The 19,478-nt window shown below is 39.3% G+C and overlaps 1 protein-coding gene across 19 annotated transcripts in view; it reads left to right on the top strand.

The window, feature by feature from the left end:
- ryr1b (ryanodine receptor 1b (skeletal)) overlaps positions 1-19,478 on the top strand; it is a 123,219-nt gene that overhangs the window by 23,963 nt on the left and 79,778 nt on the right. For 18 of the 19 annotated variants that reach the window (XM_078929668.1, XM_078929682.1, XM_078929681.1 and 15 more), the window contains 20 exons: positions 1,221-1,333; positions 1,405-1,504; positions 2,459-2,555; positions 2,642-2,716; positions 4,318-4,474; positions 4,847-5,011; positions 6,075-6,196; positions 6,278-6,464; positions 11,904-12,039; positions 12,126-12,221; positions 12,372-12,490; positions 15,529-15,662; positions 15,773-16,014; positions 17,457-17,649; positions 17,748-17,964; positions 18,056-18,160; positions 18,667-18,770; positions 18,863-18,946; positions 19,035-19,194; positions 19,318-19,465. In XM_078929668.1, coding sequence (XP_078785794.1) covers positions 1,221-1,333; positions 1,405-1,504; positions 2,459-2,555; positions 2,642-2,716; positions 4,318-4,474; positions 4,847-5,011; positions 6,075-6,196; positions 6,278-6,464; positions 11,904-12,039; positions 12,126-12,221; positions 12,372-12,490; positions 15,529-15,662; positions 15,773-16,014; positions 17,457-17,649; positions 17,748-17,964; positions 18,056-18,160; positions 18,667-18,770; positions 18,863-18,946; positions 19,035-19,194; positions 19,318-19,465 — 2,754 coding nt within the window. Of the gene's footprint in view, positions 1-1,220; positions 1,334-1,404; positions 1,505-2,458; positions 2,556-2,641; positions 2,717-3,583; positions 3,755-4,317; positions 4,475-4,846; positions 5,012-6,074; positions 6,197-6,277; positions 6,465-11,903; positions 12,040-12,125; positions 12,222-12,371; positions 12,491-15,528; positions 15,663-15,772; positions 16,015-17,456; positions 17,650-17,747; positions 17,965-18,055; positions 18,161-18,666; positions 18,771-18,862; positions 18,947-19,034; positions 19,195-19,317; positions 19,466-19,478 lie in introns of those variants that run through there. The other variant, XM_078929680.1, reaches the window with a different exon arrangement.

The raw sequence follows: 19,478 nt of genomic DNA, 5'->3' as shown, positions 1-19,478 counted from the left end.
AAGCACTTTAGGTCTTCTAGGAAGGTAGAAAAGCACTATATAAATATATGCTATAAATGACATCTAAGATGACCCGTTCAGGGTGTACCCCGCACTGGCCCAACAGTGGCATCTACGTGACCCCAAAAGGGATTAAGTCAGGTTTAGAAAATGGATCGATGCACAGATGACTGGCGGGCTGGTTGGACAGTTAACATATAGGCGGTGCTGTAAAAGTTTTTACTTTTTATTTTTGGAATTTGATAGAGATTTCACAGAACTTTATTTTGTCCCTAAAAATCTTTCTGTTGTACCTCAATAGATTAGTTGATCATAAAGAAATTATTTATTTGTCAAGGTAGAGGAAATGAAAAACATCAATGGATTAGATTCATCCGTGTAAGTAAGAGTGACATTAAAAATTCTGCAATTGGACAGGACAAGTTAAAAAAAAAAGAAATTCTGCAATTAAATAGAATAATTGATAAATAATATATTTCAAGAAAGTGATAATGGATTAGTGTCTATTATCAGAAATTGTTGGATGATGCAGAAGCCTGAACGGTTACTTTTGCAGCAAATGGGCTTTCTCTAGGTGTATATCATCACTGTCCATTATCACTTTTTATTCCACACCCAGCAGCCAATCAGAATGGACCATGATTTAAAATGCAATAACAAAGTAGAATGATACATTCAGCACCAACAAAAAATATAAATAATGAAAAGAAAATGAAAGTTTGCTGGTTTTCCCTGATAGTGACTCAAAAAAAAAAAGAATTGATTAAATGTTGGAAAGGCAGTTGACTCAGAAAGATTCACCAGCTTCCTTTAAATCCTTTTGATCATCCCATTTGATTTTCACAGAGAAGCTCAAGTTCTCATTTTTCATCTGGTAAATCATTTTCATTGCAAACAGCTGAAACAAACTAAATCATGAGAAATTGAATTTTGTTTTTAGATTACAGAAAGAAAAGATGAACTTATGCTGACTGTGTGACGTAGCTTTTCAAAAAATGTTTATTGTGTGACAAAGAAGAAGGGATTCTTCATCTCCTTTTCTGTGGTGATTCACAGGTGAGAAACTGACTAACCAACAGTCTACCTGTAAAAACCGACCAGTATTGAGTAGAACAGCAGAAAGTTTGGCTCCTTGGTGGCTCACATCAAAAATAAATCCAGTGAAAGGATGAGTGCGGTGCTTGCGTGGAGAGATCAAACAACTGTTTGATGCTGTGCAGGTGAGGCCTGTTGGTGGACCATCCATCCAGCCTCCAAGCAGAGATCAGAAGGTGAAAAGGTCAGAGTTGGAGACGACCTCATCCTGGTCAGCGTGTCGTCTGAGAGATACCTGGTGAGGCTCTTTATGCTGCTCTGCTCTGCTCGCTGCTGCGCTTAAACACTCATCCTGTCCTTCCTCCTCAGCATCTGTCCTACGCCAGTGGAGACCTGATGGTGGACGCCTCCTTCATGCAGACTTTGTGGAGCATTAACCCCATCAGCTCTGGATGTGAACTGGCTGAAGGTAAAATAACTTTCATGGCTCCAACTGGAGGGCTTTGATCTTCAGAAATAGCCCGGAGCAGGGATTTCAGGGGAAACGGGGGAACGGGACAACCAACTTCACTTGTCAGTTAGTCAGAGGGGTTTGGTGTGAAAAATATAAAAACAATACATAACTAGAAGGAAAATGCAGGGTTGAATGCCATATTGCTGAATGAAAATAAAACTTAAAGGGTAATAATTGGCTAAAAAAAAGGGCCGCGTATCGAAACATCGAGCTTCTCCACCAAGGATTCCCCAAGTGTTTCAATGGAGGCAAAAATCCTTGATATCCTGGAATATCTTGAAAAGTTCAAGGATTTGAAGCACCAGAAGTTATTGCTGGGAAGAGCGGAAAGAGCTGAAATTTTAAGAATCGAATGGTTAAAAAAGCTGAAAAATTATAGGAATTAAGCGTCAAGAAAAAGCGGATGATACTATAAAAAAAAACAAAAGAGAGAACCTGGAAAACAATGGGTTGAATATTTGATGGCATTCAACCAAATAATAATAAAAATACAGTATATACATAATTAGAATTAGAACCAGTCCGGTTCCCAGTCCCGTCCCCAGTCCGGTCCCCAGTCCGGATAAATACAGGGTTGTGTCAGGAAGGGCATCTGGTATAAAAATCTCTGTCAAACCACCTGTTCAGATCAGTGAAAGGTGATTCGCTGCAGAGAGTTGAACACCTTTTACATATGTATAATTTAGCTCAGAAATATGCATTTTCTTGATTACTTTGTATTTATTGGTGGATGGTCCAACCAACAAAAAAGTTCATATCACCATTTAAGTGCATCTATGGATTTCCTGGGCTGAGTCGCCCTTACAAAACCTCTACTCTGGTTTAACATTTCAGAAAGCAGGTTACTGTTGTAGATGCATCAGCCTTCAGTGTGCAGAAACCTACAAAAAACATCTCATCCTTTCTCAGGGTATCTGACTGGAGGTCACGTCCTCCGTTTGTTCCACGGCCACATGGACGAGTGCCTGGCTATCCCGACTCCAGAGGAAGGAGAAGAAAAACGCAGGTGAGAATAAAAGAAGTACTAGAAAAACTGCTTTTTTTTCCTGTCTGCCACTAAATGATGAAGGCTTCTCCACCTTACCGCTGCAGGATGGCCAACTATGAAGGCGGAGCAGTGTGCAGTCAGGCTCGATCTCTGTGGAGGCTGGAGCCACTGAGAATCAGGTGATCCCATTCAGTCTGTTGAAAAAGTTGATAAAGCCTCTGGTCAGATTTCTGCAGAACTTTTCCCATGTAAACTTAAGAAACAAACCAGTGACGGTGCTTTCAGGACACGTAAACCTAGATACAGAAACACACTAGCAGCTTTAAAAATCACATAGATAGCAGTCCTGGGCAATAATTGATGTTTTTATTCGTCATTGATTGCATTATTTGTTGTGATTATTTGCAATTAATTGCATTACTGGCTGCAAAATAATAAAATGAATGTAAAAAGTGATTTGATATGATATAAACATTAAACAGACAAACAAAAACTTTGCTTATTTGAAATTTTGCTGTATTTTTATGAACTAAAGTTTCCTGCTCTTTTAAATAAAACATAGTCCAAGTCTACATTTTTATTAAAAACGAATAGATAAAATTATTTGTCAGACAATCTCCACATAAATTAATACTAAGTATCTGAGCCTTTTATTAAAATGAAAAACTTAATTATATGTATATAATAATTATATAATTATATATTTATATGTGCCGTTGTTTGTAATATTCTTTTGGACCTTTTTTGTTTTACAAACTTAAAGATTTAAAGAAAATGCTGTCCTGTATTTTAAAAACAGTGACAAAAAATATAATTGCAATTTTTCTCAAATAAATTTAAACAATGTCCCTTAAAATGATTAAAACTAAAAATAATTAAATTGCATACTTGAAACAAATGTTGCTTCAAGTTTGTTTTGTTTTTACCGGAAGCGATGAATGCAGCGCGTGCCACGGCAACATACGAGATGCTGCATTCTGATTGGATGTCCTTTTGGTTCGTCCCGCCTTTTCTGATTAAAAGCTGCTCTGATTGGGTGTCACCATCTCTCACTTCTATACGTTAATGAAAGCGTCAGTATCTTTTGTCAGTTTTTTAATCTAGAAGGGTAGTTTTTAAACTTAAATTATTTAGTTTTCGTCAGGAAAAACATGTCGTGTCGAAGGCACTGACGACGTTTATTTTTTTCTAGCAAAGAAAGTATTAATTTGAAGTCAGTAAGTAAAAGTTATTTTTAATTTCGCTTCAAAAGAGTTGTTTATTCTGTATTTTTCGTTACCAATTCATTTGTAGCCTAGCTAAACTTGTTAGCATTGTAACACTTTTTAGGCTAACTTTGTACAGTTTTTTTTAAAATAATATGTTTCCAAAAGAGATAGTTCTGATGACAAATAAGTGAGACATATTTTGTCATCAGATAAATATATACTTCAAAAATAAAACAAAAATGAATACATTTGATTTAAAAGATGGAAAACGCTAATATTTTTGATGTAGTTCTACTAGCTTTGTGAGATTGACGTCTGAGTTTATTTTAGAAAATGTGTAGTTTTTGCCTTTCTCTTCTTGTTTACTCTGCTGCCCTTAAGTAAGGTTAATTTAATTTAATTTATTATTATTGTTTTTATACAAAGTTTCCTCCCAGGGAACTGCTAGGGGTTAAACTGGGCAGCTGACTGTTGAAGGGGAATATATGTCCTTGAAAAAGTGATTCTCATGAGGCTCTTCCTGTAAAGAAACAATCAAATGTAGTGTTTTTGTTCCTGGCTTGTGTCTGCAGCTGGAGTGGGAGCCACATGAAGTGGGGTCAGTCTTTCCGCATTCGCCACATCACCACAGGTCGGTACCTGTGTCTGGACGAGGAAAAAGGCCTGATGGTGGTTGACCCAGAGAAAGCCAACACCAAACTGTCGGCATTCTGCTTCCGAGCCTCAAAGGTCAGAGTTCACGCAGTCCGTCTCTGGGAATTTTTTTATGTCTTCTGCTTTTTGTGTTTTAAACATGTTAATTATTACAATACAATCTATATGATACAAACCTATTGATGATAATAGTAACAAAAACAAATAATGATAATAATAATAATGCAAAATATGTTTGAAGTTTGAATTTACTACTACTACTACTACTACAAATAATAATAATAGAATAAATATAATTAACAAACATAAATGTGTTAATCAAAATACAAATGACTACCATTGAAATTGTAGGTAGGTATCATTCCTCACCTCATGATTATCTTTGCACATGCTTGTATTTCTTCACTCTGACCTCTATTCTCCGTGTCTGTCTTTGTCCGCGAGCAGGAGAAGGTGGATGTGGCGCAGAAGCGCGACGTGGAGGGGATGGGCATCCCGGAGATAAAGTATGGAGAGTCCATGTGCTTTGTGCAGCACGTGTCTACGGGCCTGTGGCTTACGTACGCCGCTCTGGACGCTAAAGCTGCCCGTTTAGGAATGATGAAGAGGCGGGTGAGAATTTCGAAAAACCAGATCTGAAACCTACGACACACTAGAAGATTAAACACTGAGAGAACCTAACTTTCAAACTTACAGGCCGATTGTGTGAAGAGATTTAAAGTAACACCTAAAGTCAAGCTAAGCAAGCGTTGCAGGCCTGGTGCCTGGCCCGCCCATCTATGAATCAGTTCCCCCCCCACGACAGGTTTCCAATGAATAGTTTCCGTTTTGCACTTGGCTTAAAATAAAGGAGAGAGCAAAGAATTTAAAAGCAGAGATGAAACTACTTCAGCATCAGTGAGGCAAGTGCAGCGACGAGCATATTAGCTCTGCCTCCCCAATCTGCATAAGGGGTGTTGGAAACAATCGTTTTGGCGATACTTGTATCGATTCAAAATGCCGTCAGGACGACGTTTACTTAATTTTTTCTGATCGTTGTGTTTTTCCCTTTATTTCTGAAGCACCGTTCAGACTCCTGAACCGTTTACGCAATGTTGAAAGGAAACATCACTTTATTTCTTCAATAATACTTTTAGAACCTTCTTGGTTTAGGCTCATTCATTCCATTTTTTTTCTTATTCTGAAATATATTTTTCCGACAGTGTTGACTGTTCCCTTTCTATATTTTTAATTACCAAAATAAAAGCATTATGAATGCTTTGTTAAAAGCAACTTATAAATGAGATACAGTTGCAGTGCCTGACATTGTGATCATTAAAGAAACAGAATTTTCTATTTTGATTCAAAGCAACACGTATAAATATTCAGGTAGAGTTTTTCTAAGTCATACTTAAAAAATAAATAAAATAAAATGTGTTCCAGTACAATATCGGGACGTGTATGGCATCCCCCACCCCCCCAGTGTGCAGGGTAGCAGCAGCACTCAGATTCGACCCAGTCAAGTACGCCTTTAAACTGATAAATGTTCCTCTGGAAGGAAAGGCAGTTTCTGCAGTTCATGTCAACAAAGAAATAAAAACGAGCAACGTACCCCCCTCAGCTAAACTTGGCTGGAGGTGGATCTGAAATGTTGCTGGCAAAATGAAGACCTCATCTGAGAAAATCCTGTTTCCAGGTTATTCTGCATCAAGAGGGTCACATGGACGACGCCCTAACCGTGTCACGCTCCCAAACTGAGGAGTCTCAAGCTGCTCGAATGATTTACAGCACCATGGGCCTTTTTCGCCAGTTCATCAAGTCAGTAAAAGCATCTTTTGGGTTTTTGGGGAAACCCGTCTTTCAAAGATTCCTTCTGTGAGTCTGCTTGTGTTCCTGCAGGGGGTTGGACTCTCTGAGCGGGAAAAGCAAGTCCCTGGGAACCGTGTCTCTTCCTCTGGCGGGGGTCATCCTCTCCCTTCAGGATCTAATCTTCTACTTTCGTCCCCCCGAGGAGGAGCTGGAGCACGAGGAGAAGCAGACCAAACTGCGCTCGCTCCGCAACCGGCAGAACCTCTTCCAGGAGGAGGTGAAGTTTTCCGCGTGCTGCTCCCACTCCCACTCCCACGCTGCTGGCGCACAGCTTTGATGTTCGGGCAAAAAAAAAAGATGGCAGATCGATGCTTGTAGTCCAGTCAGACTGAAAACACACAGGAACTTACTCGGTCCATAAAGAATATGTTATAGCAGCAACAGAAAACAGGAAGTTACACTAATACTCTCTACCTGTTCTTAACCGTTCAGGCTTGAACCAAACAAACGTTTTTCCCTGGAGGCCTTCAGTCCAAACTTATTTCTTTTTTTTTCTTTTTTACTTGTCCTGTCCAACAGCTGTTCAAACCTATTTCTACCAAAGTTGTTATTATTTAACAGCAGTCTTCACTTTTTTTTGTGTATTTAAAATGCTGTCTGCTTGTCTTTGTAGGACAAACTTGATGTGATTCTGACTCCTGAAAACTCCCCTCTATGTTGCTTTGGCTGAAAGATCTGCTTTGTCCTCCTGGAGACTTAATATCTGAGCTTTTTTTAGTCTGCTCATTACGTTTTTAATCTACCACCTTATATAAAAGAAAACACTGTCTGTACAGTCTGTCTTCACTGAACTTTAAAACAACTTCTGAGGGGGGCGTTTAATGTTCGCGGCGCAACTTTTAGAAACAGCTTCAATCAAATGTCACGAGTTAACCTTTTCTTTACCCAAAAAGCACTTTAAAGTCCCGTGTTGATCATGTTTTGATGTATTGTAAAAGCGTTCCCAGTGGCCTTTTAATTAAAAAAAAACAACCTGTGTTGTTGTCTAGGACATAGTTTCTGCAGAGCGGCAGGAGTTTATCAGAAATTCACCTCTGAGGTGGGGAAAGGATCGTTGTTGTGGAGCAACATTTCTCCTCCCCCTTTGCAAAGTCTTACGCCAGCGTATTTTCTGCTTCACAAATATGATCTTTTTCAAACTGCGTTTTTTTTCTCCCGCTCCTCACTTATGAATACAAAAATTCTTAGAAATGCTGCTTGAGTGACAGAGACTTGAAGTGGGGACAGTTTTTTAACCTTCGTTTTCTTAATCATCAGAAAAATGCCACCAGAACACGTTAAAAACACCAAAATTACTATTTTCACTGGAGAGTTTCCTTAAGTGGTGAAAATAATTAAGAGGATTAAAGTAAAACAAGATAGATTGATCTTTATTTGTCATTGTCACATGTACAATGAAATTAAATGTGCCTTCTGGTCCGGATAACATTCATACCTAAAAAGAACTTACTACTAAAAATAGTATTCATGCTGGAACAAAAACTTTTATTCATGAATGTCATAATGCATACGCATCTGTGTGTCTCTCAGACAATCCAAATGAACTGCTGCACCTCAGCTGTGTAATGGTTCTTCAGAAGAATTTTACTATAAACTCTACTATAGCATTCTTAAAAACGTTCCCATCTCTAGGACCTTCAAATGCAGTATGTAAGAAACCACAACTTCAAAGACGCCTCATCTTCTTATTGTTGTTAATCTCCGGGAATATTCCACCAAACCCTGGACCAGATAGTCCTACTTTTAGTACTCCTGAAGACTTCAAATCTCGTAATGGTCTTGGATTCATTCATCTCAATGTAAGGAGTTTATTGCCTAAAATGGATATGATACGCATTTGGGCAATTTCAACTGAAGCAGATGTAATTGTTGTTTCTGAAACATGGTTAAACAAATCAATAACTGACTTTGACATACATATCAATGGTTATAATGTTTTTAGGGCTGATCGTCCCAAAAGGGGGGGAGGTATAGCCATCTATATCAAAACTAAACTTAATGCAAAAGTTCTTCTGCAAACATCAATGGCAAAGAAATTTGAACTTTTAGCTCTTGATCTGGAGATCTCTAATTCTCTGCATATTACCCTAGTTGGTTGCTATAGAGCGCCCTCTGCTGATGGCTCTGCTCTTCCCTCTTTAATGGAACTGCTGTCTTCCTTAAAATACAATGAAGTTGTAATAATTGGAGATTTAATCTGGAACTGGTTGCAAGCTGTTTCTGATGATTTTAAATCTTACTGTGATTCCCTGAACCTCTTTCAATTAGTAAATGATCCTACTCGACCTAACCCCAAATTTCCGGAGAAATCCTCGCTAATTGATTTGATTCTTACAAATTCTCCTTCAAATTATTCAACTGCTGCTGTATTTGCAAATGATATAAGTGATCACTGTATCATTGCTACATCGAGAAACACAAAAATGCCCAAAACCAAACCACACATTATCATAAAACGCAATGTCAAGCAATTTTGTGAACAATCCTTTTGTCAAGAACTATATGAATTTGACTGGCACACGATGATGGAAATTGATAATGTTGAAAGGGCCTGGAGTTATTTCCATAATGAATTTACAAAAATCCTTGATAGACATGCTCCTATCAGGCACTATAAAGTGAAAGGTCGTAATAATCCGTGGTTTAGCTCAGATTTGGCTAACCAACTACATGAAAGGAATGTAGCATGGGCAAAAGCTAGACATTCTGATAATGCATCTGACTGGCTGGCATTCAGAAAACTACGCAATGCTTGCACTACTGCAATTCGAAATGTGAAATCTGACCATTTTTTGAAAAATACTACAGAAAATTTAAATAATCCCTCAAAGTTTTGGAAGATAGTTAAGTCCCTAAATGAAAATAATTCAGGTATTGAGCTCCCTTCAAGTATAATGAAAAACACTTGTAACATAACAGACAAGACAGAGATGCTTTTATGTTTTAATGAGCATTTTGTTTCCTCTGGATCATTATTTAATTCTATAAAACATTCAGCTGAGTACTCCCTCCCTGTGAATCACGAAGATTTAACACATAATTTCTCATTTTCCCTCTTCACAACTTCAGAAGTCTCAAAAGCCCTTAAACTCCTTGATCCTACTAAATCTGCTGGTCCTGATGATCTGGAACCATATTTTATAAAAGCGGCAGCAGACTCTATCGCACTTCCACTGACCTATTTATTTAATTTGTCTTTGTCCACAAACACCATTCCGCATGCTTGGAAGTCCGCTTATGTGTTACCTCTACTTAAAGGTGGTGACCCAACAAATTTGAATAACTATAGACCAATTTCCAAGTTACCCATTTTGGCAAAAGTTTTGGAAGGTCTTATAAGTGTACAATTAAAAGAATTTCTCATTTCAAATAATATTTTAAGCCCATCACAATCAGGTTTTAGAAAGCAACACAGCACAACAACCGCAGCTCTTAAAGTTTTAAATGACATATCTGAATCTCTGGATGACAAACGCCACTGTGCCGCCCTTTTCATCGACCTCTCTAAAGCCTTTGATACTGTGGACCATACTGTGCTTAAAAATAAACTGCGCAGTATTGGGCTGTCAGAGCATTCTGTTGGGTGGTTTGCAAACTACCTGTCTGACAGGGCACAGTGTGTAAAGGTTCAGAACCAAAAATCAAAATTTTTAAAAGTATCCGCAGGGGTTCCACAAGGCTCGATTCTTGGGCCACTGCTTTTTACAATCTATATAAACGACCTTGATAAAGGTATCATCGATAACCTGCACTTATATGCTGATGATACCATCTTGTACACTTCAGCACTTTCAGTTGAGCTTGCCATATCAAAGCTCCAATCAGCTTTTAATCAACTGCAGAACACTTTTTATCATTTAAAACTGGTTTTAAACTCAAATAAGACTAAATACATGCTATTCTCTAAAAGCAAAGCCAAACTCAAAAACCTGCTCCCAATTACTACAAAAGAAGGGCATTTAATTGAACTGGTCACAGAATACAAATACCTTGGTATTTTAATTGATGATTGTCTAACTTTTAAACCACATATTCAGAAACTGGCTCATAGGCTGAAACTAAAATTACGCTTTTATTTCAGAATCAAATCATGTTTATCATTCGAAGCCCGTAAGAAACTTGTCACTGCTACTTTTATGTCTGTCCTTGATTTTGGTGATGTGGTTTATATGAATGCTTCTGCTGATGCTTTGCATGCTTTGGATACTGTTTTTCATGGTGCACTGCGTTTTATAACAAACATGAGGTCACTAACCCATCACTGTCTTCTGTATGCTCGGGTAGGTTGGCCCTCCTTATCCCAGCGCAGACTGAAACATTGGTACCTTTTAATTTATAAATGCATTCTTGGGTTGGTACCGTCTTATCTCCAGCAGCTCATAGAACTGAAGAGCAGCAGCAGCTACAGCCTGCGCTCTCAGGACACGGTCCTGCTCTCCTTGCCCAGAGTGCGCACAGAGATGGGAAAAAAGGCTTTTAGATTTGCTGCGGCACAGTTTTGGAATGAACTCCAGAAAGAGTTTAAATTGAAAGAATTGATCTCCCTGGGCTCTTTTAAAAAACTTTTAAATGAACGTGAGACAAAGCTTTCAAATTGTAAATGCTTTATTTAAAACTGTCTTTTATGATTGAGTGTGAGTGTATATAAGTGTTGTGTGTTATTGTTGTGCTGCTGCCTCTTGGCCAGGACGCTCTTGAAAAAGAGATTTTTAATCTCAATGAGTTTTTATCCTGGTTAAATAAAGGTGAAAGAAAAAGAAAGAAAAGTAAATAATACATAAAAATACATAAAAGTGCTTCAATATGTGTTAAAATTGTTAAAACCAGAGAAATAATAAAAACTAGAAGGAGCTGCATTTCCAGAAGATGCAGGGTTGATGCTGTATTGCTGAATGAAATTGAAACTTAAAGGGTCATAATTGGTAAAAAAAAATGAAAGAAAGAAAGAATTGATCAAAGTTGAGCATAAAAAAGTGGAAACAGCACAATAACAAAAAAGATATGTTTTTGAAAAATGCCAGAGCCGGCTATCGAACCGGCGAGCCTCTGCACCAAGGATTCCAATTGATTTCAATGGAGGCAAAAATCCTGGAATATTTTGAAAAGTTCAAAGATTTAAAGGACCAAAATTCAAAGGTGGGAAAAATCTGGAAGAGCTGAACATTTGAAATGTGGAGTGGTTAAAATAGCTGAAACATTGTAGACGGAGTTAAACGGCTAAAAATGGCGGAAGTAACTATAAAAAAGAAATAAAGAGAACCAGGAAAACAAAAACCACAAAAGGTTTTCATATAAAAAATAAACAAAACTTGTTTCCTGGGTTTTTACTTTGAAGCGCTCTTTAATTTTGACTCGGCAAACATTACAGGAAGCCGAAAAACCTCTTTTCTATTTATTTTAAAATGATTTAGTTGAGACTGTCACCATTTTGAACTGAAAGCAAAAACTGAAAACTAAGTGATGCTGATTCTATGTTTCTAAATCTTTTTTTTCCCCCCAGAACATCACTGACAGACATTCTGAAATGATCATTTTCGCCTCCGTTACACATCACACATGCTGTCTTCAGTGCTGGAAAAAGCATCTCTTGGGTTTTTTCCCCTGTAAGGATTCATTCTGTAATCTGCTCACCTGATCGTGGTTCCGTCGTTTTCAGGGAATGATCACCATCGTGCTGGAGTGCATCGACCGCCTCAACGTCTACAACACCGCTGCCCACTTCTCTGAGTTTGCAGGCGAGGAGGCGGCCGAGTCCTGGAAGGAGATCGTCAACCTCCTCTACGAGCTTCTCGGTACGTCCGTGACCCTGAACTCTCAGAACAGCCTGTCCGTTTAAAACAGGATCTTTCTGTTCTAACCCTGTGACTCCTTCACTCAGCGTCTCTGATCAGAGGAAACCGCTCCAACTGCGCTCTGTTCTGTGACAACCTGGACTGGCTGGTCAGCAAGCTGGACCGCCTGGAGGCCTCCTCAGGTATCTGCTGCCTTTCTTCATCCTAACTTTATTTGGGTTCATCACTCTGAAGGGTTTTTCTATGATCACATTGATTTTATTTTTGCATATCTATTGTATGTACATCCCTGGTGAGAAGGACGTTAGTGTTGAGTCATATTCTGCTTCTAGGAATTCTGGAGGTGCTGTACTGTGTCCTCATTGAGAGTCCAGAGGTTCTGAACATCATCCAAGAGAACCACATCAAGTCCATCATCTCTCTCCTGGACAAGCACGGGCGGAACCACAAGGTGGGCCTGCTGGTCTGCAGCAGAACTCAGATCTTAGTCCTGATCCTCAACTTCCAGGAGAAGGCAAAATCTTTGAGCTTTTAAGTTACGTTTAGGTTCTTGGCGTAATAAAAATGACTAGATCAGTTAAAAAAATAACGAGATTTGATTTGATTTTGATTTTATTGATTTATTTCAAGCATTGTAGTCAAAGCAATAAAGAATTTACAGATATTTATCAAACACATTACAGAAATGATGAAATGCATAGATTAAAAAGAAAGAAAATAAAACAAAACAAAAATGTCCCTTAAATCACATTTGCTTAATGAAATACAGAGATCATTAACTAAAGTATAAGTAGAGTTTGATTTATTGCTTGAAAAGGAGCGAGAAGAAGCAAGTTTATATAATCCCACCCCTACTGAGTTCAAGCATTTGATAGTTTTACAGTGTTTTAAATCCGGTTCTGATCAGATAAATTCTCTTCAAGTAACAAAATCCAGGGCCTAGAAATGATTGATGATCTTCAGAAAACATTCATTCATGATTTCAGTAAACAGTAACGGTACCGATATGTAATAATCATTGATTATCATTAGAACACATGATCACATTAAACCAGTAATTATTGCTACACATTGCAGATCAAGTAAACAAAATCCAAAGCTTATTGGTTGTAATTCAAACCTTTCAGTAATCATTATTGAACATTACAATGTAATACTCATTGCTTGTGATTAAAAGAGTTTTGATTATTTTATCACAATCAAGTTCACACATGGATTTGGAATTATTCAAACACCTAAGATAATCAGAATCAGAATCAGAATCAGAAATACTTTATTGATCCCACACGTGGGAAATTTGTTCGTTACCATAACAACTGACAGGAAAAAAAAGAGTAAGAATAGTATAAATAAAAATAAAAAAAGAGAACAAGGAAAATGTGGTATAATTTAAAGAGCTATTTACATAACAGTGCAGGTAAAGAGATGTGCAAAAGAAATGTGCAAAATAAAGAAAAGAGAAAAAAAAAAAAATGTGCAAAGGTTATCTTCTGCATTGTGAATTATTGAACAGGGTTATAGTATTTGGCAGGAAGGATTTCTGGTACCGGGCAGTTTGAAACAAAAGCATAAACAAAAACATTTCATCTTAAAAGCTGTTGGCAGCAATGCCCCCCAGAAGGTGCAGTGCTGCCATCTACTGGAGTTAAGTGGGGATCAGTTGATGAGAAACAAACCAAAAGTTTCCTTTTCTGAAGTCCTTCCCACCACAAAACCTGGTTGAATATTTCTAGTTTCCCTTTAATTTGTGTCAAACAGAACTTTTGGTAAGAACCAAAGTTTTGTAGCCAATTTTCAGACACGAGAGCCTCCAGATGACAAACAACTGAACTGAAACCCTCAGCTGTTTGTTAACCTCACAGCAATACAAAAAGGACTTCCCAGAGAACATTGGACTGTGGGAAACTGTGAAACATTTAGAAGACTTTTGACACATTTGTAGAGCCCTCATGCATAGACTGCAGGCTCAGATGCTTCTTTAAATCATGTTTTCATCACTTGGTCCAGTTGGGAGAAGAAAGAATAACGTCAAAATGTTGAGAAATCAAAATAATTATTTAATTTTTAAATGTGCAATAAAAGAAGAAGTTTCCAAATAATAAACACTTTCGTAGGTTAAACAACTCTGTAACACAAGAGAGCCAATAAAATACACAAAGGTGTGAATTAATGAATCCAATCAATGAGCATAAAATCCATCCATCCATTTTGGGGTCACGGGTGTTGCTGGAGCCTATCCCATCTACTATTAAGTAAAGCTGGGGTATACCCTGGACACCAGTCAGAACACATCATCTCAAAGACTGTAGTTTAACTGTCTAATTCTGTTGAATGAAAGAATATTGCGGATATGTTTTGATGAATGTGTAGCTATTAAACAGTCTTTGAATTTGAGTTTTAAAAAAAGAATCTATTTTTAACATTAAATGATCTTCTTCAAGCAGGTCACGCAAACAGGACATGACATTGAATAGAGCAGAGGGAAAGTTCTGGCAAGAGTCCGTCAGTAATCAGCTCTGACCCGACTGTAATGTGGAAGTGGGACATCAGTAGAGCGGAGTCATGCTGCTGCTCATGTCTTGAGGGATCACATGATCTCATCCAGCCTGTCAGTACCCGATTGGTACCCCACGTGGGCAAAATGCAACTACCCACGCTCCAAATATTTAACGGCTCTTACCGGTTAGAATGCCTCTTGACATTTTAACAATTGTAGGTACCTCTTTAAAGGTTTACATTAATGGAAAACGTTACAGATCAGGACTGCACGATCCTTACCGCGCATGTGTCAAGTCGGACCTCATGGCTGAGTCTAACCGATCCGGACCGCACATAGGCAAATGTTTTCTTCTTATTTATTGACAGTTAATTCTCCAGGAGGTCACCGCCACTTGATAGATACACTATTCAGACACTTTATTAACAGTTAATTTGGCTGCAAAAGTGGCTGCCATAGCCCCCGGGGGGGAGACATCTCCTCAGAGTAAAATGTTCTCAGTTCTCTGCTTTTCCCATTACCAAAATAACCAGTAAAAAACAAACAAACTACAAGCTGTGAAGCTTTAAATATAGTAAAGAAATAGAAATAATGTATAATAAATGTCACACATCTTTGAGATTTTTGTTGTCTATAATGACAACAGTATAAGATTAGACAATGTTGCGTTAAGGCGACATTCCTTCATTTTACGATGCTGCAATTAATTCGGGGGAAGCTTCCCGATGTTGAGGAAAGCCTGAATTTGTGTGAACTTGGAGGTCGTTATTGTTTAAAGGACTCGGACAGTCGTAAAGGAGACAAAACTGTCCTGAAATGTTACAATCTAGTTCAAATTGCTTATTTGGCACAATGCTGGCGAGAAGAGGAAGTGACATTGACGCATGCCGGGTACCGATCGGGTGTCCGGTACACATAGGGTAGCGACAGGGCGGTCGGATGAGAAGCTGAGTCCCTGCATGTCTGATGTGTATCACTTTTTCCCGCTGTAGGTCCTGGACGTCTTGCGCTCTCTTTGTGTGTGTAACGGTGTCGCCGTGAGGTCCAACCAGAACCTCATCACTGAAAACCTGTTGCCGGGTCGAGACCTCTTGCTGCAGACAAACATAGTGAACTATGCCACCAGGTACTGGAAATGCTCCCAGCTGGCTTTCCTTGTGGTGAAGCATGGAGTGTCTCTCTCCAGTGGCTGTTTGTGGAGGACAGTGACCTTTGATGTTCCACCTTTGTGTTCAGTGTGAGGCCCAACATCTTTCTGGGAACATGTGAGGGCTCCACCCAGTACAAGAAGTGGTACTATGAGATGATGGTTGACTACGTGGAGCCCTTCATGACCGCACAGGCGACACACCTGCGGGTGGGCTGGGCCATGACTGAGGGCTACAGCCCCTACCCGGGAGGAGGAGAAGGCTGGGGAGGCAACGGTGTTGGGGATGACCTCTACTCCTATGGCTTCGACGGGCTGCATTTGTGGTCAGGTAGGACCTCTTTGAAAAAAGTTCCCTACTTCTGCTGGTAACCTTAAAGCAACTTCAAAAATACAAAATGCTGCAGTTCCTCAAATGACCACTGGAGGCGGATGGCAAAAGGGAAGCAGGGGTGAAGACTTGAGTCACATGACTTGGACTTTAGTCAAACTCATGTCATGAATTTGACTTTAGTCTTGAGTTGACAAAATGTAAAAAGACTTGCAACTCGACAGACTTTAACTGCAATAACTGGTGACTTCACTTGAACTTAAGCCTTTTGACTCAAACAGCCAAAGATTGAAAGGTTTGTTGACATGGATCGCTTTTTCACTGTCTTAGTGTTTGTGTGCTGTCGGCACAACATCCAATCAAATTAGGTCTATGTTCTTTTGATCCAACAATTACATTTCAGGACAACCAATGAGAACAATCTGTCAAACAAGAAAAGGTTTCCATTTGCAAAAATGGTTCCCAAGGTTATTATGTCTGGGTATAAAAATATTGAGGTTGACAACAAAAAAACGCTGTGCAGAACATGTAGTTAGAAGATAATAAACACTAAAGTAGGTTTCTGTCACAAAAAATAATTAGCTTTGTTAATATTCTTGCAAAATTCTGATAAATGAATGCCGTTCCTATAATCATAGAGGCTCAAAGGACTAGAAACGTTCAACCATAGGACTTGGACTGGACTTGAGACTTCAATTCAAATCAATTTTATTTATATAGCCCAAATTCACAACAACAGTCGTCTCAATGGGTTTCGTACCGGTAATTGTAAGGTAAACATAAAATCAAAAAGGATAATGAATGCATAGAATTCAATAGGATAATACTAAAAACAGTGACTTGGACTATGTCCGAATTCCCACCCTAACCCCTAACTACTATAGAACTATATAGTGCTACTATGTAGCGCCCTGAATTTTAAAAGCACTTCGGACACCATGCTCGCTACCTTTCTTCTGAAGATAAAAACGGTGGTAGTTTGTTTTAAAAATACATTGAAAATACATTTTTTTGGCAAAAATTGTTCTGACGTTTTTCGCAGAGACTTCTGGGGAATTTCTAGGGCACTGGATTTTGGAATTGTAGATTCGGACGGCACTACAGAATGGGAACGTGCACTATGTAGGGGTTAGGATGGGAATTCGGACACAGCCTTGGTCCCACATCTGTAAGGAAGCAATTTGCCTCCACCTGACTCAAATGATAAAACAAAGTCCAACTTTATGCAGAATTAAGTTTATATTCAGACCGGTTCAAAAATCCTTGTAATTCTTTTGTTTTCATTAATTAAAACGAATGAATTGATTAACTATTGATTTGGTTAGACCTCAGTGTTGTGCAGTATTTGTAGCATATTGTTAGGTGAGTAGACCCATCAAAGTATGAGATGACCACAGCTGTTGAATACAACGTCTCACTCAGCCGTGACTTTCTCCACACAGGAACTGTGCCTCGGCAGGTGGCTTCGCCCAACGCTCACACCTTGGCTGCAGACGATGTGGTCAGCTGTTGTCTGGATCTGAGCGTGCCCAGTATCTCCTTCAGAATCAACGGGCATCCAGTCCAGGGCATGTTTGAAAACTTCAACGTGGACGGCCTCTTCTTTCCAGTCATCAGCTTCTCGGCGGGAGTCAAGTCAGTTCAACATGACAACAAAATTCCTTCTTTGGTCCACATGTATTTGTGTGTTCAGATCATGGATATCAGGTGTGTCTTTGTCTCCGGCACCTCAGGGCTCGCTTCCTCCTTGGTGGTCGCCATGGAGAGTTCAAGTTCATGCCGCCGCCGGGCTACGCTCCGTGCTACGAGGCTGTGCTGCCAAGAGAGAGGATGCGCATCGAGCCTATCAAAGAGTACAAACACGACTTTGAGGGAGTGCGCAACCTTCTGGGTCCCACCCTGTCCCTAACCCACACCTCCTTCACCCCCTGTCCTGTAGACACCGTTCAGGTAGAAGCTGAGAGTTGGTTAAAAAAACAAACACATATGTAAATATTTTTTTAGTTTCTCTGGTTGGTTTGTTGACCTTGTTGTTGTGTAGATTGTGCTGCCTCCTCATTTGGAACGTATTCGAGAAAAACTGGCGGAGAACATTCATGAGCTGTGGGCCATCACCCGAATTGAGCAGGGATGGACGTATGGGCAGGTGAGAGCAGTGACAGCTCTGTAACGCTCGGAAAACAAACAGTCCTCCAAAAACCCACACAGGGGATCAGTTCCAACCTAATCATCTGTTCAAGATTCTGACCACTCATTAGATCTTCCCACTCCTTTTTTTTAGCAAATTCAGAATCTTTCTGGGAAAAAAAGCTTTTATACAAAGCAGTGGATTCAATCTCTGGTAATAAAAAAGGGTTCAAAAAAGAAATGGGACAAATTGAACCCTTTAAAATCCCACTCCAACCTTATTTTGATCTGTTCTCAAAGCGTTACCAGTGGACTCTAATCATGACGATGCCGCTTTTGGGCTAAATCAACCTCATGTGATGCCAAGTGGAGGCCACACCGTAGGACACACATGTGCCAATGATCAAGTTATTTTCAATGGTTCAGGGTTGTCAATAATACATGCTGCGCCGTAAATAGTGAAGTACATTTGATTATAACAAAAATAATCAAATAGTTGAACAATAGCTTTACTTTCTCCTGCAGTTCAGAGATGACAACAAAAAACTCCATCCTTGTTTGGTGGACTTCCAAAATTTGCCCGAACCAGAAAGAAACTACAACCTGCAGATGTCTGGAGAAACTCTTAAGTGAGTTCACTGGATGACTTTGTGTGTTTCCCTAGTTTTAAAGGAATTGATCTCTTCTCCACTGAGTTATTGTTGGCTGGTTGTGTCCACAGGACTCTGCTGGCTCTGGGTTGCCATGTTGGCATGGGCGATGAAAAGGCAGAGGAGAATCTCAAGAAGATCAAGCTGCCCAAAACGTGCGCAGAGAAAAAAATCTTTTTGAGGATGCAGAAACTTTTAGTGTTTTTTCTTTTTCTTTTTTCAAACGAGCTTGTTTTCCTTCAGATATGTGATGAGCAATGGTTACAAGCCGGCCCCCCTCGACCTCAACCACGTCAAACTGACACCAAACCAGAATCAGCTTGTGGAAAAATTGGCTGAAAATGGGCACAATGTTTGGGCGAGAGACCGGGTTCGACAGGGATGGACTTACAGCATTGTGCAGGTGATTCTATTCCATACATTGAGGTTGACCAAATGATATATTCTCAGACCAGGTCCATGTCTACAGCTAAGCTTTTACAAGTTAAACACACTAAATGCCAAAATCCAATCTATTATCTGTCAGGACATTGTGAACAAGCGAAACCCTCGTCTTGTTCCGTACAACCTGCTGGACGAGAGAACCAAGAAGACCAACCGCGACAGTGTCAACAACGCGGTCCGCACCCTCATTGGCTACGGTTACAACATCGAGCCTCCAGATCAGGAGGGCAGTAAGTCAACGCC

The sequence above is a fragment of the Oryzias latipes genome, chromosome 13, assembly GCF_053564925.1.
Source record: "Oryzias latipes strain Hd-rR chromosome 13, Olatipes_Hd-rR_3.1".
NCBI lineage: Eukaryota > Metazoa > Chordata > Actinopteri > Beloniformes > Adrianichthyidae > Oryzias > Oryzias latipes.
Note: the sequence above shows the minus strand (reverse complement) of the source record. Positions and strands in the feature narration are given on the sequence as shown.